The sequence below is a fragment of the Schistocerca americana genome, chromosome 1 (assembly GCF_021461395.2).
Source record: "Schistocerca americana isolate TAMUIC-IGC-003095 chromosome 1, iqSchAmer2.1, whole genome shotgun sequence".
In the NCBI taxonomy this organism is placed as follows: domain Eukaryota; kingdom Metazoa; phylum Arthropoda; class Insecta; order Orthoptera; family Acrididae; genus Schistocerca; species Schistocerca americana.
The window spans coordinates 743,472,591-743,499,211 of record NC_060119.1 but is presented as its reverse complement, the minus strand read 5'-3'; the positions used below and the strand labels follow the sequence as shown (position 1 = coordinate 743,499,211).

Genomic DNA, 26,621 nt, shown 5'->3' with positions numbered 1-26,621 from the left:
ATCAAATCTTCGACAAAGAAATTTGATAGTGTAATACCGGCCTTAGGCTTAACCTTTGTTGGAGACGAAGTGTGCCTCTATTCCATTGATTGCCGTTTTGTTTCATGGGTGTCGTAGATACCCAAGTTTCATCCGCCGTGACTATCCGATAAAGAAAACCATTGCCTTCTTGTAGCATGTCAAGAACTGAAGTGCAGTGCCCATCCATTGTTTTTTGTGTTGTTCAGTTAGAATTTTGAGTACCCAACGTGAGCAAAGTTTTCGTAATTTCAGTTTTTCAGTAACAATTTCCTGAATTAGTGATGGTGAGATTTGTGAAACTTCCATAGCAACGGCACTAAGTGTAAACTTACAGTTGTGCTTAATCTTCTCTTCAGTTGTGTGGACCAGTTCATCAGTTACCACAGACAGGCGTCCATTTCATTCTTCATTGTGCACTTGATCATGTCCTTCATTGAACAGTCTGACCCATCTTCTAATCATTGAATCATTGCCCTTAAACCTCACAGATTTGCTGATGAATTTCCTTTGGTTTAACTTTCTTTGCATTTAGAAAACTAATCACAGATCTGATTTCACACGCGGCAGCATTTTCAATTATGGCTTACATTATAAAGAAGCACTACAAAGCACATGCTGGCATCAGTGATCTGAAAATGGCGTACGTGTCTTCTCCTTGAGTCAGAGTAATTGCCGTGCATGCTCAGAACTGCAATCATAGTGCTGCCGCAGATAGAAATCGAAACAGAACTTACTTTGTGGACGACCCTCGTAGTATTTCCGTGGAAATAGTTAAAGCTGAAGAAAATTACATAACTTTAGTAATAATCTGTCAGGTCTCTTGAAATTGTTTTTTGGAATGTGGAAAACAATTAAAAATGTACATCTTATGTAAATACAATATAATGAATTGACTTAGCCTTATGAAAGATTACTGTATTACAGTGTTGGTTGTAAAGTAAGCTGTTACAGAATGAAATAGCAAAATTATGTTAAAACATCTTTGGAGAAAGACAATTCCCCAAAACTGTAACAATACTATGAATGTATTACTTCACAAGAAAAGAGACAAAAAAACTACATACCTGGCACACTCCTCTGCATAGTGCACAAGATAAACTCTAAAATTATCACCACTCGCATGGCAAAAACTTGGGACTTTAATCAGGATTGGCAACAAGTTTGCTTTGGAATTGGATACAGTACAATGGACCATTTGCAAGTTATGAACAAAGTTATAGAATGAAGGATGAGTGTTAATTACTACTCTGTTTGGGATTCATAGACATTAAGATAGCTTGTCACTCATATACTAACAAGCTCTTCAAAGAAGGGCCAGTATTCAATATGTCAAAGATGAGACCTGTGCTCTGAAAAGAAAAGCACAGGGTGCATATAGAAAAGAAATACATGTACAATTCCTTTGAATTTATTTCTTCTATTTTGTATGTCACATTATTTACTGGTTTTTGTTGCAACAATGGATTTTTTGTTTTGTTTTATTACATCTTATCGATAAACGTTTTGTTAATAAGTACTGGTTGTAGGAACGTAATTCCAAGAGTAAACAGTAAATTTACCTTGCAGGTCTTGGAGACCGAGGTGACAGGGTGTTTGTGAAGCCAAACTATGCCTACAACGAGCTTCTACTCCCAGGTCTTGCAGTTTATGTTACACCAAACAACATTGAAAGATATTGTACAGATGAAAATAATAGACAACGAACATATAGCTCACCATTTGTTCAGCGAGTAAGTTTAGTACATTTTATTGAAAGCTATCTTGCACCTAAACATTTGTTGATTTGCTGTATCCTTCAGCCCTCCTACATTCTCAGCAGTCCGTTATTTTGCCACATCGACGAAGAGTGTTTAAAGGTTGCCAGAAAATGAGATTATTACTATAGCTATGTCATGTATGGTACTGCTCTAAATTTGTACTACATACAGATTCTGCATATATACAATTGACTTTTGTGAAGTATGTTACTTTTCTCCCAGATGTTTGATAATTGACAGATGATAGAACCTGCTAATTATCTTTGACTGACATTGAGCATACTTCCTGTTGTATGAATTTATAATCTGAAACTACAAAGGCAGTGTAATTATCCAGTCTCTTACTTGGTACTCTGAGAAATATGAGGATATAATTTTTTAATTTACGTTGCTTAATTTTCAGATGAGAAAATGATGTTTTCCAAAACCAGTTAATGTGGAGAATTATTGTGGTAATAACTGAGCAATGTCTTCCTAATCTACCTTATATGGTTAATTTCACTGATCAATCTTAACATATATAGTGCTGCCAAAAGTCACCTGTATAGCACATAGTAAATGGGAAATTTTAAATGGGACTACTTTGACAGAATGTGATGACATTCAAACCAGTACAACTGAAAACATTTTTGACTAATGATGGGACATTGTTCTTCGTAGTAATAAAAGAAAATATGTGTACTTTCTTTTGCATTTTTTTCAGACACTGGGATTCTTGTCAAACATGAATCTACCAATAATTATGAATAAGGAAGTTCCATGGACAGTGGAGCCATGGCATGTACGAGCATCGTTACGCAAACGTGGAGTGTATGTACCTGAAGCAGCTATCAAAATACCTGATAAACCAATAACTGGCCCAGACTTGGACAAGGAGGGAAAAATATTTTATGTTACTGTAACGGTAAGTGCTTGCTTTAGAGTGTAGTCTGAAAACACCAGTATGAAAGATACTAAGTGTGGCTGTTTTTGTAACAGTGCATCATGTAACATAACTTTTCGTGTTTTTATTGCAAGAGCATAGAATTCGTAATATAATGAAAAATATTGTATGGAATGAAAATAATTAAAAGAACTTACCACTAGATATTTTAAACATTGATGGATGGATCAGTCGAACAATGGTAAATCGAGGGTGGAATAACAACAATATTATTATGAGGACAGATTGCTGCTCACCGTCTAGAGGATATGTTAAGTTGCAGACAGGAACATGTGAGCTTTTCAACAGGCCTTCTTCTAATGCAGAAAACACGCACACACACACACACACACACACACACATATTCATGCTAGCGGTGCTAGCACAACTAACTGAGCTTGATGGGAGAAGAAAGGAGGCTGGGGCTAGGATGGGGGAGGAATAGCAGGGTGGAGGTGGGGCAGGTGTATTACTGCTTGTGGGAGCATGCAGGGACGTGATCGGGACAGGGTAGGACTGCTGGGTTTGAGGGGGGGGGGGGGGGGTTAAGGGGAATAGGAGAGAAGTAGAGGAGGAAAAAAAGACTAGAGGGTGTGTTGGTGAAATAGTTAGTGCTGCAGTGGGAGCAGGGAGAGGGATAGATGGGTGAAGGGTAGGGACTAGTGAAGATTGAGGGGGGGTTTTGGGAACATAGGATATAATGTATAATGCAGGGAGAGTTCCCACCTGCGCAGTTCAGAAAAGCTTGTGTTGGTATAGAGGATCCAAATGGCACAGGCTCTGAAGCAGTCATTGATGTGAAACATGCTGCGTTGGTCAGCATTTTCAGGAACTGCGTGGTCCGTCTGTCTCTTGGCCATAGTTTGTCGATGGCCATTCATGTGGACAGACAACTTGTTGGTAGTCATTCCCAGGTAGAAAACAGCATTTTGGTTGCAGCTTATTTTGTAGATCACTTGGCTGCTTTCACAGGGAGCCCTAATCCCACATTAGTATCATTTCTTTCCAAAGGTCTTACATTAGCACACTGGACACACATTCGGGAGACAACAATTTAAACCCACATGCAGCCATCATTATTTCGGCTTTCTGTGGTTATTCTAAATTGCTTAAGGCAAATGCTGGGATGGTTCCTTCAAAAGGGCATGGCCACTTTCCTTCTCCATCCTTCTCCAGTCTGAGCTTGTGCTCCGTCCCTAATGACCTTACTGTTGACAGGATATTAAACTCTAATGTCTTCCTCTTCCAAAGGTCTTATGTTTTTCCCCACTCCCATATTAAATCATGCTGTACTTGTTAAAGACCTTCCCTCTGTCTCCAGGTTCCTGCAGTGGAAACACTTGTTCTCCACAAATCGTACCAATCAAACTCGACCCAAAGCCAATGTTGAATCCTATGTGACTCAGTGCACTCTTCCATCCAACCGTGATTCACCCTCACTGTCTCCAAATCAACCTATGTTAACATTCCAGAATTTTTCAGAATTTCAAACTTTGCCTCACGATTGTTCCCTAAATCCGCAACAAGGAAGCTAACCTTATGTCTGCACAGAAAACTGCAGTCCACCACCTATAAACTGGTCCTGACCTTATAGTCCTATGTGCCACCAAAGGTTTCACCACTGTCATTTTGAATCACATGGATTACGTGGCAGAAGGATTCCACCAGCTTTTATATTCGTCCACCCATAAACTCTGCCACAGTGAACCCATTCCACAAATATAACAGGATCTTTAGTCTTCTCTCAACTCCTTACGCCATCCCAGAAGCTGTCCTCTGAGTCTGCTGTCTCCTCACCAGTACCACTACCCGATCTCGTACCCTGTATATGCTTCCTAAAATCCATAAACCCTACCATCCAGGATACCCCACTGAGCCAGTTACTGCGCCTCCTGAGAGAATTTCTGCTCTCTTGGACCAACACCTTCAGCCTATTACCCGTAACCTACCCTTTTATGTCAGAGACACCAACTATTTCCTCCACTTAGTCTCCACAGTTCCTGTTCCTTTACCACATGACACCATGCTCTTCACTAATGATGCCACCTCCGTCAACACTAACATTCATAATGCCCCAGTTTAGGTCTGTGAATGCCTCAGTGTGACCCTTGGTATATTTGTAGAACAACTGCTCATCACTACAGATGTAATGGCCACAGGTTGCTAGGCTGTATGGAAGACACTTCTTGGCATGGAATGGGCGGCAGCTGTCAAAGTGGAGGTATTGCTGGTGGTTAGTAAGTTTGATACGGACAGAGGTACTGACGTAGCAATCTTTGAGCAATCTTTCCCAATGCCTGACTGATTCCAAACCTACAACCTCCTTCCTGGTCACCACAACCAACTGAATCCTCACCCATAATTAAAAGGCATCACCTACCGATAAATCCATGGTAACAGCAGTGGGCACCCACATAGCACCATCCTATTGATGGGCCATCTGGAGGAATCCTTCCTAACCACTCAGAATCTAAGACCCCCAAATGGTTCAGATTCATTATGATATCTTAGTGATCTGGAAGGACACTCTCTCCCCATTCCTCCAGAATCTCAACACTTTCTCCCTCATTTGCTTCATCTGGTCCTCCTCAACACAAGAGGCCACCTTCCTCAGTATTGTCCTCCACTCAAAGATCACTAAGTCTGTATCAATCCTACTAACCTCCAGCAATACCTCCACTTTGACAGCTACAACCCATTCCATACCAAGAATTCTCTTCCATACAGCCTAGCAACCTGTGGCCATCACATCTGTAGTGATGAGGAGTTCTCCAAATATACCAAGGGTCACACTGAGGCCTTCACAGACCTAACCCTCCCAACCTTGTACAGAAACAGATCTTCCATGCCTTGTCTCTCCAGTCATCTACCACCTCCCACAATCCCACTGTCTGGCCACAAAGTAGCACTCCTCTTGTAACTCAGTGCAACCCAGGACTTCAGCAACTGGATCACACTCTCTGCCAGGGTTTCAATTACCCCTTGTCGTGTCCTGAACCAAGGAATGTCCTACCCCTATCCTTCCCACCCATCCCACAGTGTGGTATTCTGTTGCCCACTGAACCTATGCAATATCCTTGTTCACCCCTGTTCCACCAGTGCTCCCAACCCCTTGCATCATGGCTCTTATCTGTGTAATAGACCTAGATGCAAGACTGTTGGACCATCCAGTTGCAGAACCTGCTGCCCAACACAGTGTGCTTCACTTCAATGACTACTTCACAGCCTCTGCCATCTGGATCTTCCCTACCAACATCAGCTTTTCTGAAATGCGCAGATAGGAATACTACCACAATATGTCCTATATTCCTGCAACCTCCCTGGCCTCAACCATCACCAGCCCCTGCCCTTCACCCAGCTGTCCTCTGCCCAGCTCCCACTCAAGCACTACACAACCTTCTATTTCACCAATGCACTCACTAGTCTTCTTCCCTTCCTCTACTTCTCTCCTTTTTCATCCCCCCCCCCTCCCCACCCTCAAACCTCCTGACTACACCTAACAGTACCATCCTGTCCTACATGTTTCCACAAGCACCACTACATCCTCCCCCAACCACAGCCCTACTAACCCCCTCCTCCCTCCATGCCCCAGCCTCCTCCATAGCCCCCTCTCTCCCCCAATCCAGATTGTGTCTCCCATCAGGCACAGTTGGTCACAGTCTGGCTCCAGTGGCCCGAGACAGTGGTCATGTGTGTGTAAGTTGTGCTTGCTTGAATATTAGTGAGTTTTCTATGTTAGAAGAAGGCCTTTTGGCCGAAAGCTCACATATGCAGCAGTCTTCTCATTGTCTGCAGCTGAACATCTCCTCTGTATGGTGAGTAGCAATATATCCTTTACATAATATTAATTGACGGCTGCCAGACAGACAAATAAAAAGGTTGTTATTACTGTTAAGCTACTGAACTTTTGTTCACCCTTGGTGCATAGTCCAATATCTCTCTCACCCCCTCTCTCTGTCCTTCCCTCCCTCCCTCTCCCCCTTCCTCTCTTTCCTACCCCCTCTCTCCCTTTCTCCCTCTTTCCCTCCCTCTCTCTCCCTTTCTCCCTCTTTCCCTCCCCCTCTCTCCCTGCTCTCTCTGGTGTGAGAGAAATGAGTGAAGCAGGGGGTTAAGAATTTATGTATGACTCCCAGAGGCTAGTAGATGAAGTTACAGGAAAGGGGAAGGATTGAGATGCTAAAGAGAAAACTACCTTAAAATGAGTTAAATAAGGGCAAGAAAAATAATACAAAATGACGAAGTAGCATAAGGGACACAAGAGGCAGAAAATTGTGAAAATGTCTTCAGTGCAGTTATTGGGTAGGGGGAGGGGGAGGGGCAACTCCATATAACAGCAGTCACAAGGCAGCTGTTGACAGTACCTTTATATGGTGTTGATTATGCTCTTTAACTGACCTCTGATTGTAATATTGACTAATATTTGATGGTGACTGTCAGCACTAGTGTATTTTAATGTAGATTTTGCTTTCTTGTCTTAGGATGCACAGGTACTCCTGTGAAAATTGTTTCAACAGGCAGCCATCTAACATACAGCAATCATTGGTGCTCCCTACCCATTTAAAAGAAAATTTAAATCTTACATCATTAACGAATCCTCTCACAAAGAGTCTTGTTATTTATGTTCAGGGATTAAATATTTATGTTAGCTAATGGACAGGTAGCATTGTTCTTTGTAGAGCTGCATGACAAGTGGTATTGTGTTGTAAACAGTCTTCTGTAACGACGGGGCCACATGTGAAGACCCGGTGCCGAAACCCAGACACTTGCCAACACCTGCTGACTCAGCACTTAAACCATGCCACTGGCTCATGCGGATACAACCTGGTCGTTGAGACAATAATTGACATTTTGAGATGATTCAGCAAAATCTACATTAAAATACACTAGTACTGACAGTCACCATCAAATATTAGTCAATATTACAATCAGAGGTCAGTTAAAGAGCATAATCAACACCGTATAAAGGTACTGTCAACAGTCTGTGTACATGACATCAGCTGCAGCAGAAAAATTACCTTGTCGTGTATAAAAGCTGCCTGTCTGGCCAGCTTGGAAGTGTTGGAGGAGTAAGAATTAGGTAGAGATTCCAGATAAAAATATTCAATGTGGGGACAGTCTTTTGACTTAGCCGCACAGCAGCACGGTAGGGAGGAAATTGAAAGATTATTCGAAAAATACCCGAAGTTGTTTAATCCTCCCTGTGTCTGAAAGTAAGTTCCTTTATTGTTTTTGAAAGAGAGAATGGTATACTAGGTAACACAAATGAATGCCACATGAATCGACACCCATTGCTAGTTCATCAATGGAAGGGGTGTCAGTGGAGGAGGAATGATTAGCTGGAGAAGAGGAGAGAGAGTAGCAGCTGAGCAGTGTGCCTGGAATTATTTGAGTGCACATCACAATGACAGATGAATGTGTACTGAAAATGTGGTCATGAATGGAAGTGCCTGCTTTATCTGGTATGAATGGGCATTTGATACTAGTGTGTCCATAATCAATGAATGCCTACAGAGCATTATGGTGAAGAGGTCATGTCATGTCAAATGATTGGTCATTGGTATTTGTTGCATGTTCAGAAAAGGACTTTCTCCTGTTTCCTGCATTGAAAGCTGCTCTCTCAGGATGTCACTTCCAAACCAATGCTGAGGTGGATCAGGGTGTGTGTGTGTGTGTGTTCATTGCATCCCAGGGCACAGAGTTATACGAAAGTGGTTTCTTCAAACTGATTCCATGCTGCAGCAAGTGCCTCGCTGTTGATGGTGACTATGTTGAAAAATAGTGCAAGGTGTATCGTTCATGATGCCATGGTGTATTTCTTTATTACAATGAAGTTTCCTTGTGGTTGAACCCCCTTGATGGAAAATGAGGAATTAGGTAAGGAATGTCCCTCATAATTATACCATAAAAGGCCCCAGACAGTAGTAACGCTTATATACAGGGTGCATCAAAAAAATGTATACACACTTTGAAGTGCCATAGAAAATTTATTTCCTGTTCTACAATGTTAAATTTCTGGAAATGGAGAGCTTAAAGTCCAATTGGAAAAATAAATGTACTTTGCAAATGTGATTAATGTTCAAACTGGTGGCCTTCAGCATCAATACATTTCTGAGTACGAGTCACCCCTGATTCCATACATCGTACCAAAGTGTCCAATGAGATTTCTGTGCACACTGCCTGAATCTCATTCCAAAGTGTGTCCAGGTTATGTGGTTTATGTTTGTACACCTCATCTTTTACTGTGCCCCATATGAAGAAATCCAGCGGCGTGAGGTCTGGAGAGTGTGCAGGAAACTTGATTGGTCCCCTGTGTCCTATTCACTGGCCTGGCACATTGTGATCCAGGTATGCTCGTACGTCCCTATGATAGTGCGGCGGGGTGCCATCTTGTTGGAAATAAAACTCATCATTACCGTATAATGCACGAATGGCAGGGAACATGGAGTCAGCAAGCATTGTTAGGTATGTTTCTCCAGTAACAGTACCTTCAAAGTGGAGAGGACCACTGAGTCCCCTTGCAGACAAAACACTCCACACATTTACACCAGGCAAATTCACAGCATTTTCGACTCTAATGTGAGGATTATCTTCAGCCCAGTACACACAATTGTGCCTATTGACAGTTCCACTGAGTTTGAATTGGGCTTCGTCTGACCAAATTATGCTACCCTTAAATCCCGGTTCACGTCTCACCATCTCCTGAACCCATTCACAAAATTCTAACCTTTGATCTGGATCGTTGTCACTTAGCTGTGGCACCAGCCTTGGAATGTACACATAAAACTTGCCTTTCTTCAGAATGCATAGCACACTACTAGCACTTACATTACTCTCTCGTGCCGCTTGCCTTGAAGATTTTTGAGGTGAACGCTGAAACAGCTCTAAGACTGCAGTTGTGGAATCATCACTTGTAGCTGTACAAGGTCGCCCTCATCGACATTTATGTACATCACACACTGTTCCATGAATTTTGAATTTGTCTCATAGACGTTTAATTGTTAACCTTGAAGGTGGTTTGTACCAAACTCACTTCTCCACTGTCTTCGAAGCACAGCTACATTCCCAAACTTCCAGTACCACTTCATTATCTGCTTCCATGCTTCAAAGCTCAAAAGCACATCCACCATGTTGCAGTTACTTCCTTGCCACTGCTGCCACCTGTTGAAGAAACATAACATTACTTTCTCACAGATATTTAACCTTGTAGAACGGGAAATAAATTGTCTATGACAGTTCAAAGTGTGTATACATTTTTTGACACACCCTGTATTTGTTATGATTGCAGGTATTTAAATCGAAAGATAGGTACAGACATGCACCCAAAAACAACTTATATTATCGTGTGACACAAGCAGTCATGCCGTGGAGGTCATTGTGAGTCAGGAAATTGAAAGAGAAGAGCGTCCAGTACCTTATGCTCCTAGGCAGCTAAATTAGGTAGTGAAAAACTACTCATCTACTGAAAAAGAGATGCTCAGTTTGATCTATGGAATCACATATTTTGATTGATACTTGTCTGGTCAATGTCTTAAAGCTGTAACACATCATGCAGCACCGAAATGGCCTGTTGGTGTTAAGGATCTGCCTATCCACTTGACTCTGTAGGCTTTATGGTTAAGTGAGTTTGATTTAGAAGCCAACATAGTCTTGGGAAGGCTCGTAGTAATGCAGACACGTTGACAAGATAAGCACCATGGTATGTATTGCTATATCTGCAGAGGAGTGGTGAAAAGCTGCTGACCAGGATTTACAGCATTTTGCAAAGTGAACTCAGTTCATTATATGAATGGCAGGGCATGGAGGCTGATGATCTTCAGAATGACGCATTGCGGAAAATACTGGTGGCGAACGCAGAAGAAGCATGTGATACAGCATGTCAAAAACTGTGTACCATACTTGTAAAGGGCTGAGCTAAGTCATCAACAGATTACATGCAGAGGTTACACGAGGCTAGCATACTATTCCAGATGATCACTAGGGATATTCTTGGTTCCTGTAAACAGAATTTTGCTAAGAGATTGAAGGGTGTACAGTGTCCCAGAACAGAAGGTGTACATAAGGGAAAAGCCAAGTACTCAAGTACCCCACTCAACAAGTGGATTATGTTGACTGATCTGTACATCTCAGAAAGGAAAACGGATAAGTTTGTTGTGCAGTATGAAGGGTTTTATCAAGTAATTGAAATAACGTGCCTGGTTAATGTAGAGTTAACAACTCTCAACTCCTGCCAGTGTTGTACATGTAGGGTGAGTCCGTCGAATTAAGAAAACCTCTGAGGCACTGCCTCAGTTGCCGGCAGCTCCTTCAAAAGAGGGCAGGGAAGTGGCAAGGAAGAAAGGTAAGGCAGGCAAATGGAACAAGATACTCTTGTGGTTACTGCAATGTTTCTGTACACCCAAGGCCACGATGTGGTCTTGTGAGCTAAATTATTGATTGCCTTGCCTTCTAGGATGCAAAAATATGTGTGTTTTATCTGTGCCTTTATCAGTGTTTGTTATTGGTATATTTATAGTGGAAACATAGTGTAATTACTTTAGTTTGTTGGGGATACATCAGTGTTATGTAGTGCATTATGTTGCTTATTTTATGAACTGTGTGTTTTGTGTAGCAGTAGCTTCCTGTCCAATGTAGACTCGCAATAGGAAGTAGGTTGTCATTGATTGCAAATGTGTACATGCATGTGAGTTAGTCTTGGGTATATAGCTTCAAATTTAAAGATTGTTTCCTGAATTGTATTGTTTTGTGAGTTGATTTGTTCATTAAAGATGATGGGGGGAGTGAGGAAATTCTTGTGACAGAGTACACGAGGAACTGCTGGTAATGGGAGGCAGGAACTCTTGTGCAATGTTCTCCATCTTGGAGCTGCTGCAGAGCCAGGCAGGAAGCCCCTTGCACTGTTCTCCATCTTGGGGCTGCTGCAATGCCAGGCTGCGTGTGTTACCATCTGCCCCACAAAACTAATACATACCATGATCATGTGAGCTCAACTTGTTCTGCATTGAGGCACCTTTATTTGAGTGGCCAAGTGAGGTAATTGTAGGTAAAAATGAGTTGTGCCAAAAAGATAGGTCATTTTGCCTCTTTTCAGTAGCAGATACTGTAGTCATCAGCTGTACCTACTACGACCAAGGATGCCTTGGTAGTGCACAATGTTTAGAACTACAAGGGCAAGATTTGCTGATCAATAGCACCAGCTGCAATATTTATGAACCCACCTGCCAGTTACTCACCACCATCTCCGGAATCACAACTCTGACACCACCTATGAACCTTCCCTTTGAAATTTTACGTAAAGAAAACCTATATTATTTAAATCTTACTTAAGACCTGACCCTTCTGGCAGTCACATTTATCATGTTTATTGCTACTTAAAGCATAAAATTGACCAGATCCCACCCTTACTGTCTTTTGATGCTAATAGTGTCGGCTCAAGTGAGGAAATGGCGAAGGCTTGGAGAATTGAAATGATGTAGTGCAGAAATCAAGAGTCAGAGAAGTGTGTCTGAGCCCATAAAAGTGAAATAGCTAACTGTTTAATAAAGATGGCAGCTAACTATAATTAGTACTCTGGACTTGTGTTTTGATTGGGAATTTAAAGAGAGTGAAGCGTAAGGTAACAGTGTCTTGGTTTCACCCAGGCTTTAGCCAATCATGAGTTCTTTGTGTTGAATTATTTCAAGAGGGGGGGAGTGTGCGGTACAGGGAGAAGCCAGGCCCGATGTTGAGATCCAGGCGCTTGTTGGCACTTGCTAGCTCAGCAGTTACATCATGCCAGTGGCGCTGCAACTGTGACGCAGGTGCTGGGGCAATACACAGTGTTTCGAGACTATTTGGTGGTACTTGGCAGGCCACGTACTTGACCTCAGCTGCGGCAAGACCTATCTTATTATGTATAAAAGCTGACCATTTGACCAGGCTGGGCACACTGCCATAGCTGAACTTTGAATCAGCATCAACTGTGAGTTGGCACCTGCCGTGAGGCCACCAGTGTTCTTCCACATTTCAACTGGACAGTCAGCTGGTGGTCCAGCCTCAGGTTGGATGGACTGGGTGTCAAGCTAGTGTCCTCTCAACTCCGAGCCACTGGGGCTCACCAGTGCCAGTCAACACCCTCCAGCCATTGGTCTGAGACTTGATCCCAGGCAATGCAACTGCCAACTGCTGTGCTGAGTGTTGGCTCAGTTGGGCCACTGTTATGAGGACAGAGGTGGTGCCTCCTGACATGTTACCAGCCCTGAATAATGCACATCTAGTAAGGTCGCCACCGAGCCAGATCGACGAAAACACTGGCGCCAACATCGATGCATCATTGCCTGCCCACCTTAGCCTTGGTTCACCAATAGCCACCGTCGCCCATCCCTATGGGCCGTATACCTAAGTCTGTACAACTTACAAGTCAATAAATTATTTGTCGCAACACTCTGCCTTCATTTTCTACATCTTCTCTCCATCTCCATCAGAGAACTAGTTGTCCACACCCAGCCCACAACCTTTACACCTCTGTTGTTACAGGTGTAGGTAACTATTTAATTTGAAAATTATTAATGTGTTCATGCAAATAAGTTACCAGTAGGTGATAAACAGCAGCTGGGTAATAACACTGAGACATCAGCAGCTATTTTCAATGTAGTGGCTTGCCTTCTAAATCACATATGTATATTTAGGTGGAGTAAACATAAATAAACAGTGTAGTCATAGCTTATTGTGAGTATTGGATACAAATTTAGTTTCTAAGAGTTGCTTCTGTTTAGTTAATGTATACATTGAATCACTTCCCATTCCTGAAGGTTCTTTTCCTTTATAAAATTTATGGTATGTGATGTGCAAATGAATGAATTGTTCAGTATTTGACATCTAATTCTCAAAGCAGTTTTTGAGTTATTTCATTGATAACCAAATCCTGTGTCTACAGTGATTAATTGGTGAGCTTGCTAAGCTGTATTTTTCTCAGTCTGTACATTAAAGCTTTTTATGTGGTATCTTTAGCTTTAGCGTTGTTTCTGTGTATCCCAGACAGGTGTGTGGGTAATTCATTACTTATCTTTGAACATTCAGATCAGAATCTCCATTAAATCCAAATAATTGAAATGCAGCAGTCTGTACCAACTTTCAGTCATTATATTACACACTCTCTCACTTGAACATTTGTTCTCAAAATTTCTTGTTTGCTTTCCACAATCACTATCCAGTAAACACATGAAAACATAGAACCATTTGACTTAACTTATGCAGATGTCTAGTTAAGCAATGAAAAATCCAGGATGGAATAACGACAATATTATGGGAAGGATAGTTGCTACTCACCATATTACGGAGATACTGAGTCGCAGATAGGCACAACAAAAAGACTGTCAAACAAAGCTTTCAGCCAGACAAGCCTTCATCAAATTAGACAAAATGTGATCATGCAAACACACACACACACACACACACACACACACACACACACACACACAATTTGAGCTTTTAGCCAATAGGCCATCTTCTAAAACAACACACATTGACACAAGTGCAACTCACTCACACATGACCACTGTCTCTGGCCTCAATGGCTTGTGTGAATGAGTGTGTGCTTTCTACTTTAGAAGGAGGTCTTTTGTCCAGAAAATCAAATTTGTAGCTCTCTTTTTGTTGTGTCTGTCTGTCACTGAGCATCTCTTCCATATGGTGAGTAGCTATCTATCCTTTTCTATTGTCAAATGTATAGTTAAATCAAACAATGGAAACTCTAACTAGGAATATCAACAGTATAGGAAAAGACAGATTGCTACTTACTATAAAGAGGACACATCAAATTGCAGACAGGCCCAATTAAAAGACACTCACATATAGCTTTTGGCAACATCCTTCACCAGTAAAACAAGCACACACACACACACACACACACACACACACACAAAAGCAAGCACACCTTGTAGTGCCTCGAGAATTTTGGGGTAAATTCTAGAGACACTCGTATTTCACCGTCTCGAACACATGATATTTGAAGGATGAGTGTGTGAGGATGGAAATGTGTCTACTGCATCACGGTTTATGTGTGTGCTGGACAGGCGTGTGTTACGAGAAGACTAAAGTTGTGGCGGTCTATCGGCATTGACAAGTGGTGGCTGAGCATGCCTTGGAAGCCGTATGTCCAGTACGAGGAGTAATCAAGGGCTACTCTTTGGCAGTAAAATAGTAGTTACTGTTGGGAACAAACGAAGTATGTATGTTAAGTACTAAGGTTTTCCAGACTGGGTTGTTTTGCGAGACTTGAAAGTGCATGTGAAACTTGTGTAGTTGTTTTATTGTGAAGAAGAAAATATAGCAAAGTTGATATTAAAGTATTCTGAGAGTAAAAAATCATTTCAAAAGTAGAGAAGTAGTTTAGTATCATTTCCCTAACCAGCACGAAATCTTCGGTGAAGAAGCATTGTTAAGATCGACGCAGCCGTCTGTCCTGAGAAGGTCGGCTGCACACAATATGTAAATTACCCACGAGAGACGTGTGAGTCTTGCACCCCAGTACCACACAGTCTTCTCGTCAGGAAAACTTTAGAACCTCATGCACACACAACTGCTAGCTCCAGCATCTCAGACCGGAATGCAATATCATGTGGGATGTGAGCAGTGATCTGGAGGGAGCAGGAAAGGGGTATGGCTAGTGTGTATAAGTGTGGAGAGAGACGAACGCTGTCTGGTGGAGTGTGCAGGGACTAGAATACCGACAGGCGCAGTGTCAGGAGGTTGTGGGGTAGGGAGGTGGGGGGAAAAAAGGAACAAAAAAGGAGAGGAGCAGGGAAAGATAGGCGGATGCTTTAGCAGAGGACTGCAAATAAACAGGGTTGGAGAGCAGCATGGGCAGGAGATGATAGGACAGAGGGAATGGAAACTGTTGGATGAAGGGTGTGGGGACAGTATCTTAACTTAGGTTGAGGCTGGGATAATTATGGGAGCAGAGAATGTGCTGTAAGGATAACTCCCAGTTCAGAAAAGCTGGTGGTGTAGTGAAGGATCCAGATGGCTTGGGGCTTGGGTAGTGAAGCAGATGTTGAAATTGAATGTGTTATGTTCAGCTGCATGTTGTGCCAAAGGGTTGTCTACTTTGCTCTTGGCCAGTTTGGCAATGGCTATTCATCCTGATGGACAGCTGGTTGATAGTCATACTGTGTAATGACTGCAGAAGAGCTGGTAAATGACATGGCTGCTTTCGCAGGTAGCCCAGCCCTGATGTGGTAGGATAAACCTGTAATAGGACTGGAATACGAAGTGCTGGGTGGGTGGATTGGGCAGGTCTGCTGGATCTTCCACAGTAGGGTATGATCCATGTGCCAAGGGGTTGGGAGTGGTAGTGCCATAGGGATGAACTAGGATGTTGTGAAAGTTGGGTGGCCAATGGAACACCACTTTAGGAATGGTGTAATCGAAGCCCTGGCTCTTCGAGATGGTGGGAGGATTGGGAGTGTGAGGGGAAATGGTATGGGAGATCTGTTTGCAAACTAGGTCGGGGGACAGTGCTTGTCTGTGAAGGCCTTGATGAGGCCCTCAGCATAGTGAGCAAGCAATCTTTTGTCAGTACAGATATGCTGTCCCCGGGTGGCCAGGGATTTCTTTTGGTGTGAATGGGATGACAGCTGTCAAAATGCAGGTACTGTTGTTAGTTTTAATGTGCACAGAGATGTTGATGAGTCCATCAGAGACGAGGAGATCAGCATCTAGGAGGGTGGTATGCTGGGTTGAGGAGGGAAGCGTATGGGAGAGAAGGTATTGAGGTTGTCAAAGAACGAAGATAGGATGTCTTGGCCCTAGACCAGAGCATGAAGATTTCACCAGTGAATCTGAACGAGTCTAGGGGTTGGTGTTTTGAAAGGCTAGGAAGGTTTCCTCTGCGTGGCTCATAAAAAGATTGGCATAGGAGGGTGACATGCAGGTGCCCATGGCTGAGCTACATATTTGTGTACATAATCTTCCCTTCAAATGAGAAGAAGTTATGGATTAGGATAAAGTTAGTAAGGTGTAGGTAAAGGTATAGGTGACGTTGCATTCTGGCCTGAGATGTTGGAGTTGGCAGTTGTGTGTATGTGAGGTGTGCTTGCTTACGCATGTGTGAATGGTGTGTGTATCTCTCTTTTACTGGTGACTGCTGCAGCTCAAAGCTTTATGTGAGTCTTTTTTTAATTGCGCCTGTCTGCAACTTGACATGTATTCTTTTCGGTAAGCAGCAATCTGTCTCTTCGTACATTGCAAATGTATAGCTATAAATTTATGATGATGGCGAATCATACTTTGGCACATCTGGTTGAGAGCTAAAATTTGCATAGTTGCTATTGCTTAAATTTGGGCTAAGAAGAGCATTAGATATATCAGTTAGTCACTTTTCAGATATTTCATAAGATTCACAGCTTTTTCTCAAAGGTAAGCAACAGCTGTATACACAGGGGGTGTGGCACTTCTCATTCCCACTGTTAGATATTTAACTGTAAATAGATTAATAGTTTCTCAAATCCACATTATTTAAAAGCATCCATTATCTTTTTGACTGTGTGAAGATTCCAGATGAGACCTAGAAATTGTTATAACTTTCGCTGCTAACATGCAATTTAGTGTAATGCTGTTATTGTGTAGATTGGTCACCATTGCCAGTGGGCCCTCACTGAGGACAGTATGATCCCGTAGGTTAGTGGCCCACATATCAGCTTTTTGCCCTCGTCTGACCACCTGTGCCATGGGCAGGCACTCAAGCTGAAACAGCCTACTCTAGAATATTCAGTGAAATGAAAACTTTCTTTAGTTTTTCCTTGCTTAGTTGCGTGGCAACTGATCATAATTTGTAACATTTCACAAATATTTTCTGTTATCAGGCAGTAAAATCTGATAATTCACGCGGACAGAGCTTAGGTATTAAATTTACTTATTATCTCGAACTACAAACAGCAATAGTAGTTTTTAAGAGGTTATCATGACAGTAATTGTTATGAAGAAACTGTTAAATTTACATCTGGGACTTATGTCTAGAATGAACAGTAATTAGATTCCAAAAAAGATAGGAGCATTTATTACAAACTATGAAGGACATTCAATAAATAATGTAACATATTTTTTCTGCCCCAGTTTCAGTTCAAAAACATGGGTCCTCGTGGAATATTTCTGCTTCAATCCCTATAGTTCCACGAAGTTCTGGTAGGTAGTGGCACTATATGCACCCTTACAAAATGGCGTTTGTAATGGTGGTGTGTTCCAAGCTGAGAGCTGTCATTGAGTTTCTTTTGGCAGAAAACCAGAGCCTCACAGATACAAATAGACAATTGCAGAATGTTTACAGAGATCTGGTAGTGAACAAAAGCATGCTGAGTTGTTGGGCAAGGCGTTTTTCATCAACACAACAAGATCGCGCAAAGCTGTCTGATATCTCGAGTCCATACTGGCTGCACCCACCTGTGACTCCTGCAGTATTGGAACTTGCAGACACTCATTCGAGGCGATTGACAGGTCACAATCAGATGCATCGCAGCACAACTGGACATTTCTGTTGGCAGTGCTGGCACACTTGTCCACCAGTTGCGGTACCCAAAAGTGTGTGCCCACTGGATTCCTTACCACCTAACAGAAGACCGTAAAGAGCAATGAAAGACTATCTGTGCAGACTTGCTTGCTTTCAAACATCATCACAGGCAATGAAATAGGGGTTCATCATTTCAAACTGGAAACAAAACAGCAACCAAGGAGTGGTACCACATCACATCTCCTCTGAAGAAAAAGTTGAAAGCCATACCCTCAGCCAATAAAGTCATGGCAACAATTTTCTGGAACTCTTGATGGGGCTATTCTGTTTGATGTCCTCCCTCATGGTGCAATGATCAACTCTGAAATGTATTGTGCTACCTTCATGGAATTGAAGAAATGACTTCAGCATGTTCGTCACCACAAAAATGCAAACTAACTTTTCCTTCTACATGACAATGCAAGGACTCACACAAATCTGCAGACCTGAGAGGAGCCCACAAAACTTCATTGGACTGTTCTTCCTCATCCACTCTACAGCCTGGATCGTGCACCTTCTGTCTGTTTGGCCCAGTGAAGGATGCACTCCGTGGGAAGTAGTACTTGGATGATGGCTCCAGTGTCAACTAGTGGAGTGATACCATGTGTACATAGAGGTCCTCCCAGTAAGGTGGCATAAGGCCATTGCTTGAATGGATATTATGTGGGGAATAAAGTGGCGTATTGGAATCTTGAACAAAACCTACATAATGTCTGAAAAGGGTTGCATTACTTATTGAGCACCCCTCGTACTGGGACATTCATTGAGAAATTTCACTTTGTATACTTTCTTTCCAGATAAATGGCCGGGAGAAGGTTGATGTCAAATGCCGGATCCATCACTGGAGCACCAAACTTAGTGACAGATTGCCATATGTTCCGGAGTATTGGAACTTACCTGATGACCCAGTTTTGGAGCAGTCTTGAGTACTTTTATAGCACCGAATAACTGAACATTGTATCTATTGTGATAATTGCAAAATAAAACAAAATTTTGATTTTCATGCATTTTGTGCGCTGGGAAGAAAATGTTTCAACCTTTTTCCCTGTATCCCAAGTTTTATTGTGATTAGTTGTATTTGGGTAAATATTTTTCAAATGTTCACTTAAAGTTTGATTTCTCTTAGTGTGAGTAAAGAACTGTTCTATCACAGGAATAAATCATCACATCAATAAACTCAGAACAGTTATATATCATTCTCAGTATGTGTTTTTAGGAATGTTTCCCCACTGCCTGCTTTGAAATCAAATGTGTAAACAAGGAATTGTTGTGCAGGACATGGTTAATCCAGACTGAGTTTAGAAGTAGTTTCTAAGTGGAATACAATGCTTTTTACTAAAGAGGTTAACAAAGTTTTTGTATAGGTTGATTGAAGCTGTTCTTAAAATAAACCAAGGTTTTCTTGTATTATTGTATTCTTGTTCAGATAGTAATTAGACCACCATAATGTAATAAACAATACTTTAATATAATAGAGGGAAACATTCCACATGGGAAAAATATATCTAAAAACAAAGATGATGTGACTTACCGAACGAAAGTGCTGCCAGGTCAATAGACACACAAACAAACACAAACATACACACAAAATTCTAGCTTTCGCAACAAACGGTTGCTTCGTCAGGAAAGAGGGAAGGAGAGGAAAAGACGAAAGGAAGTGGGTTTTAAGGGAGAGGGTAAGGAGTCATTCCAATCCCGGGTGCGGAAAGACTTACTTTGTGTCTGTATATGTGTGGATGGATATGTGTGTGTGTGTGTGTGTGTGTGTGTGTGTGTGTGCGCGAGTGTATACCCGTCCTTTTTTCCCCCTAAGGTAAGTCTTTCCGCTCCCGGGATTGGAATGACTCCTTACCCTCTCCCTTAAAACCCACTTCCTTTCGTCTTTCCCTCTCCTTCCCACATGTGTGATGTGCGGATGGATGTGTGTGTGTGTGTGTGTGTGTGTGTGTGTGTGTGTGCGCGCGCGCGCGCGCGCGACTGTATACCCCTTTTTTCCCCCTAAGGTAAGTCTTTCCGCTCCCGGGATTGGAATGACTCCTTACCCTCTCCCTTAAAACCCACATCCTTTCGTCTTTCCCTCTCCTTCCCTCTTTCCTGATGAGGCAACAGTTTGTTGCGAAAGCTTGAATTTCATGTGTATGTTTGTGTGTCTATCGACCTGCCAGCACTTTCGTTCGGTAAGTCACATCATCTGTGTTTTTAGATATACTATACAACTTATCTTAGACAATAGGTTAAGGAAAGGCTAACACAAGTTTATAGCAATTGTAGACTTGGAGAAAGTTTTTGAGTGTTGGCTGGAACACTCTCTTTGAAATCCTGAAGGTAGCAGGGGTAAAATATGGGTAGTGAAAGGCTATTTACAACTTGTACAGAAGCCAGAGAACAGTTATATAAGGTGAGGCAGAATGGACTCCCTAGTTTCAATCACTGAAGATCATGCAGGTGCAGTAGGGAAGTGGGAGTAGTGGTGTTAGATGTAGGGGGGGGGGGGGGGGGGACAATATTTTCAGTAGTCACCGTGCTGTGGTTTGGTGAGCATTGAGGCCTTGTCGTAAAGATGTTCTTTAAAAACGATGATAAATGTGGTGGTGACAAAGAGGACTTTTCGTGGTGGGTTTGGTTTGAATAATTATGACAGGGTTCCTGATTCTAAAACCACTAGGAAATAGATTATTAGTGTTGGGGCACCGCATGTTGCACTTCCTAGAAAACCAGCTGGCCAACGTAAAAGTGTGAGGACACGTGAAAACATCATGGCAATGAGATCATCCACTGAACAGTCTCCATCATGCTCTGCACAGAAACATGCTGCTGCTCTTGGAATATTGTCCAGAATGGAAAGGCGAATTTTACACTCTACCTTCATTTACACCCATACAAGTTAATGGTTGTTCAAGAACTTAGTTCAGAAAACTGGGTGACACGTACATATGCTTACAATGCAGTCTTAGCCTCTGTGCAACCCGATGTCATTCTGTGGTCTAGCAATGAAGCGCATTTTCACCTATCCAGCTCAGTAAATAAGGAAAATTTTCATTACTGGGCAACTGAAAATCCTGTTAAACTTCACCAAAGACCTCTGCACAGCCACAGAGTGACAGTTTGCTGTGCTGTGTCTTCCATAGCCATTATTGGGCCTTACTTTTTTGAATCTAGAGGTGCAACTGTTACTGTGAACTCTGTGTGTTACTGTGAGATGCTGGAGAAATTTTTGCTCCCCATAATAGAAGAATATGGTGAGGAATATTACACAGAAGCCTTTTGGTTTCAACAGGATTGTGCCACAGCTCATACTCCCCCTCGTTCATGCCAAATTCAGCAAGAACAGTTTCGCGACCACTTGATCTTACGAGGGGATGTTCCATGGCCCCTTCGCTCCCTGGAATTGACCCCTGTGATTTTTTTTCTTTGGAGATACCTCAAAGAAGAGGTTTACAAAGTTTGACGTAGGACATTGGAAGCTCTTAAGAGGCAGTTACAGATGTCATTGCTGGAACACTGCAAGATATGCGGAGAAGAGTTTTCTAAAACCTTTTTAAACAACTCAGTATGTGCATCTCTCGCTGTCATCACTGGGATGATATAATTTTCAAAACCTAATGAAATAAAATGGCATTGAACATAGTTTTCAGAAACAAAATCGTTTTTTATTATCTTTGTTGGCTTTTTTGGAATTCATCCATCAAATCAGGAAGTCCATTTTGCACCACCTTGTAATAGTTGACGGGCATGAAAAAGAATAGTGTTTGACAAGGGGCTGAGACAAGACAAGGTTGTAGGCTACCCCAACCATATTCAATCTGTACATTGAGCAAGCAGTAAAAGAAACCAAAGAAAAATCTGGAATATGAATTAAAGTGCAAGGAGAGGAAAAAAAAAGACTTGAGGTTTGCTGATGACATTGTGCTTCTGTCAGAGACAGCAAAGGACACTGAGGACCAGTTGAATGGAATGGACAGTGCTTTAAAAGGAGGCTATAAGATGAACATCAACAAAAGCAAAACAGGCATAATGGAATATAGGCGAATTAAAGCAAGCAATGCTGAGGGAACTAGATTTGAGAATGAGGCACTTAAAGCTGTAGATGAGTTTTGCTATTTGGACAGCAAAATAACTGATGTTGGCTAAAGGAGAAAAGGTATAAAACGTAGACTGGCAGTGGCAAGGAAAGCATTTCTGAAGAAGAGAAATTCGTCAACACTAGATATTGATTTGACTGTTAGGAAGTCTTTCCCGAAAGTATTTGTGTGGAGTGTATAGAAGTGAAACATGGTCGAAGTTTTTTAAATGTGGTGGTTATAGAAGAATGCTGAAGATTAGATGGGTAGATCATGTAACTAATGAGGAGATGCTGAATAGAATTGGGAAGAAAAGAAATTTGTGGTGCAGCCTGACAAGAAGAAGGGATAGGTTGATAGGACACATTCTGAGACATCAATGGATTGCCAGTTTAGTACTGGAGGGAAGTGTGTGTGTGGGAGGGGGGGGGGGCGGTATGTGCCCTTGTGGGGGAGGGAGGGGGGGAGGTAAAAGTTATAGAGGGAGACCAAGAGATGAATACAGTAAGCATATGCAAAAAGATGTAAGTTGCAGTATTTATTTGGAGACATAGCGGCTTGCACAGGATAGAGTAGTGAGGAGAGCTGCATTAAACTTGTCGTTGGACTGAAGACCATAACAACAACAACAACAAGATGACAAGAGTGAACTTGCCTATACTGTAGCTGGTTGATGAGAGAGAGAGAGTAAGAGCTAAAAATCTAGCATAAATTCTGTTTTCTGTTTCGTGTTTCTATGCACCAAACGTCAGTCAGTTATAGGTGAGTGGTTGTCTTTTCTTTATTTTATGTTTTGCCGCAGTCTCTTATAAAGTGTTAATTCACACAAATTCTGATTACTAATATCAGTTCTAATCACACAAGAAAAGATAATATTTATATACAAGATTACTAATTAATAACAGCTCAAATTTTTAATACAACTCTTCCTCTTGAAATCACTCAACTCATACCTGAATGTAACAATTTGTAAGAATAGGCTCACTCATGGGTAAAGCAGGTGTCAGACTTTGGTTCATTGACAGGTTTACAAAGGAGACTGCTTATGGATCATTTGTTCATACAACTTAGACTACTGCTTGAGTAAGCGGGACCCGTTCCAACCAGGATTAACAGGAGATATTGAATGCATACATAGAACGACAGCACAAATAACCACAGTTTTGACTCTTGGAAGAGTTACAGAGATTCTGAATAATGTGGGATGGCAGATGAGTAAAGATGGTCATGAATTATCCCACAAAAGCCTGTGTACAATATTGTGAGACCCAGTATCATGTGAAGAATTTAGAGATATTCTTCAGCCCTCTACTCATCATCCCCACTCATCATCCCCAAAGGGACCATGAAGGCTAATTACAGTGTGCACAGAGGCATTTAAGCTGTTGTTCTTCCTGTGATCCACACACAATTGGGCCCTAGAATGTGTATAACTGCTAAGTACCTGCCGCCATGCACTTCACAATGGTTTGCAGAGTATGCTTGTAAATGTAGAACCCAATCAGAGATCCTATCCTCAATTCAATTATAATACGATCATCCAAATACTGCTCTGTTCCAGAGACATCAACTCAAACAGACACTTGAGTTTCAGTCCCACATTCAAATTTAATAGGCATTTCTAACTAATTGAACCTTTTTGGTAATTCCATTATCAGGTGAAGAATACAACTGTGAACATAAATGTTAAAAGAATGAATAAGAGATGGTAAAGGAATGGACAAATAACTGAATTGCTTATAAAGAGAGATTCAAGGTTAATTAATTTGCAGAATAATCAGTGGACGCACTGCCAGCTATTTGTGTCCAGAGGGTACAGTATTTCAGTGATTGGGTCTGTTGACATCATCAGGTGTGTGATGAGCTGACTGTCTGGTGGTTCAGGGGTCACTTATGTCCTCACCACTCATCAGGTCAGCGAGAATACCTGACCCGTGTGTGCCTACAGTTTTTAGTACACCAGTTCACTGGCTGAGTGCTCATCTGCAAACTACCCCCAAAGACATGCTGGCGTGTTGACTGCAGTGGCATTCAATATTCTGTCTACATTTCACTTCCCATGGCATGGTGTCAGCAGCTTTCCCAGTTCTAGGCACCAGTTCCCTTCATTTGCTGAAAGTTTTGTTCTTTGTCCTTATTAAGCTGGTTGTTGTGGAATCCAAGCTTTGTTGAAGTAGCCAGAGTCATGGGTGGTGATTTGGTCATTGGTTCATATGTCAACAGATTACTTGACATTACAATCCCAGTAATGTGATATTGGAGCTAGGATTCTGCTGTATTTGTACTTCATGCCATGTTTTTCTGATAGACAGTGTTGTGTGACTGCTTAGTTGTTGACTGCATGAAATGAGTATGTTGATGTTTCAGCAGTCAGTCTTTAATGGTGTGTATTCTCTATGTCACTTAAATTTGCTGTAGTGGCACGATGTGTGATGCACCTGGCCTTGTGTAGTGCAAGATCATCCTTAACTGTCTGCAGTAATGTTTGTGTCTTTGTGGTTGGTAAGAATACAGGCTGAGTGTCGTGTTTCCACAGGCTTTGTTCTATTTTCCCCAATATAGCCCAGTGTATGGCCCAAATGCAGTGGCAATATTTCATTCCTGTTCATGCGCTGTTTCAGAGGAGAGTGTAGTATGTTTCGTGTGTGGTGCCTTTTGAATCTGCCCCTCAGTGTAGCCATTTTTCTTGAAAACTATCAACAGATATTCTAGTTCACAGCTGCGAACTCCCAGGTGAGAGAGCCATACTTAGCCAATGTACTTGGGTTATTAGCGCACTGGTAGCTCTGAATACGCAGTTACAAGTCTGGGTGACTCTTATTGGAGTACATGCTGTGATGCAGTTCTCCATCATCAGCCTTCATCTTTGTGAGGTGCCCAGGAAAGGGGGCTCACCACTCACTTCAATCTCCCTTCATCAGTTTCATGTCCAGGTGAACGGAGCTACGATGTGTAAGGAACCTTTTCAGCTCATCTCATACATATCAACATATTATGAAGGTGTTGTCAACATACAAGAAGCAGCCAGTAGGTTTCTAGGAAACAGGTTCCAGTGCTTCATCTTCAGTGTGCTCCATATACAAGTTGGCCACAACTGGTGAGAGAGCGCTACCCATTGTGATCCCTTTGTCTGCGTACGGTATGCTACATCGAAGAGAAAATATGTTAAGGTCAAGACAGGCCATAAAAGAAAGGCGTTCTACAGTTCAAACTTTGTGCCAGTAAGTTCCAAAAGCTCCTTAGAAGGGAACCTAATAAAGTGGCAGATGACTTCAGAGCTTACAAGGATGCTGAAGATGCTGAACTTGTTCATTTTGAAAGTGTCTGGCTGCAGTGCAATGTCTTCAGACTTGAGTATGTGATGTTGGTCTTTGCCTAACACATTTCAACTCCATTTACCCGAATATAAAACTGATGACGGTTAACGAAGTGGACACTGCATGTAGAGACATTGTGTCTAGTGGGAATGTTTAAAATGGTTCAAATGGCTCTGAGCACTATGGGACTTAACTTCTGAGGTCATCAGTCCCCTAGAACTTAGAACTACTTAAACCTAACTAACCTAAGGACATCACACACATCCATGCCCGAGGCAGGATTCGAACCTGCGACCGTAGCCGTCGCGTGGTTCAAGACTAGAACTGCTCGGCCACCTCGGCCGGCTGAGAATGTTACAGGAGGCTTTCTTTGCTGCACCTGCCACTTAATTACCAGATCACAATATTATTGGCAATGTGTGTTGGAAAGCTTTAAGTAAATCTACAAAATCAAAATATGTAAAGAATTTCGCAGCTTGACTCCATTGGCATTAAAATAGGATGTATCTCACCAACCGTGATCTTGTCTGATATCAGATTTTTTGGGACACTTTCTGTGCAATGCATTAAGCAGCCAGGGTCGTCCACCTGCTCCGACCCCTCAGCGTAAATTCCAAGTCCATTCCAACACCATGGTTATATCTTAACATATTCACTACATCATGTTTCTCCCTACTCTCTTGTGAGCTCTCCCTCCGTCCCATAATGTAATTATCCGGCGAACGGGCCGGACACTTGGATGATGTCATCCAGGATACCGAGCAGCATACATAGCACACGCCCGTTGGGAATTTTGGTCACAATAGCCATACATCACCACGATATCGACCTTTTCCGCAATTGACAAATGGTCCATTTTAGGACGGGTAATGTATCACGGAGCAAATACCATCTGCACTGGCGGAATGTTATTTGATACCACGTACTTATATGTTTGTCACTATTACAGCTCCATCTAACACAAAGCGAAAAAAGTTGTCCAACCAAAACATTCATATTCCCTCATTTACTACACGAATATTA

At 42.1% G+C, this 26,621-nt stretch overlaps 1 protein-coding gene across 1 annotated transcript in view; it reads left to right on the top strand.

Annotated features, from left to right (window-relative positions):
* The window catches only part of LOC124610877 (39S ribosomal protein L9, mitochondrial), a 40,921-nt gene extending 21,694 nt beyond the window's left edge, over positions 1 to 19,227 (top strand). Inside the window, exons 3-5 of the mRNA XM_047140196.1 lie at positions 1,588 to 1,751; positions 2,482 to 2,682; positions 19,018 to 19,227. Coding sequence (XP_046996152.1) covers positions 1,588 to 1,751; positions 2,482 to 2,682; positions 19,018 to 19,146 — 494 coding nt within the window. The 3' untranslated portion in view covers positions 19,147 to 19,227. The remainder of the gene's footprint in view (positions 1 to 1,587; positions 1,752 to 2,481; positions 2,683 to 19,017) is intronic.
* The last annotated feature ends 7,394 nt before the right edge of the window (positions 19,228 to 26,621 follow it).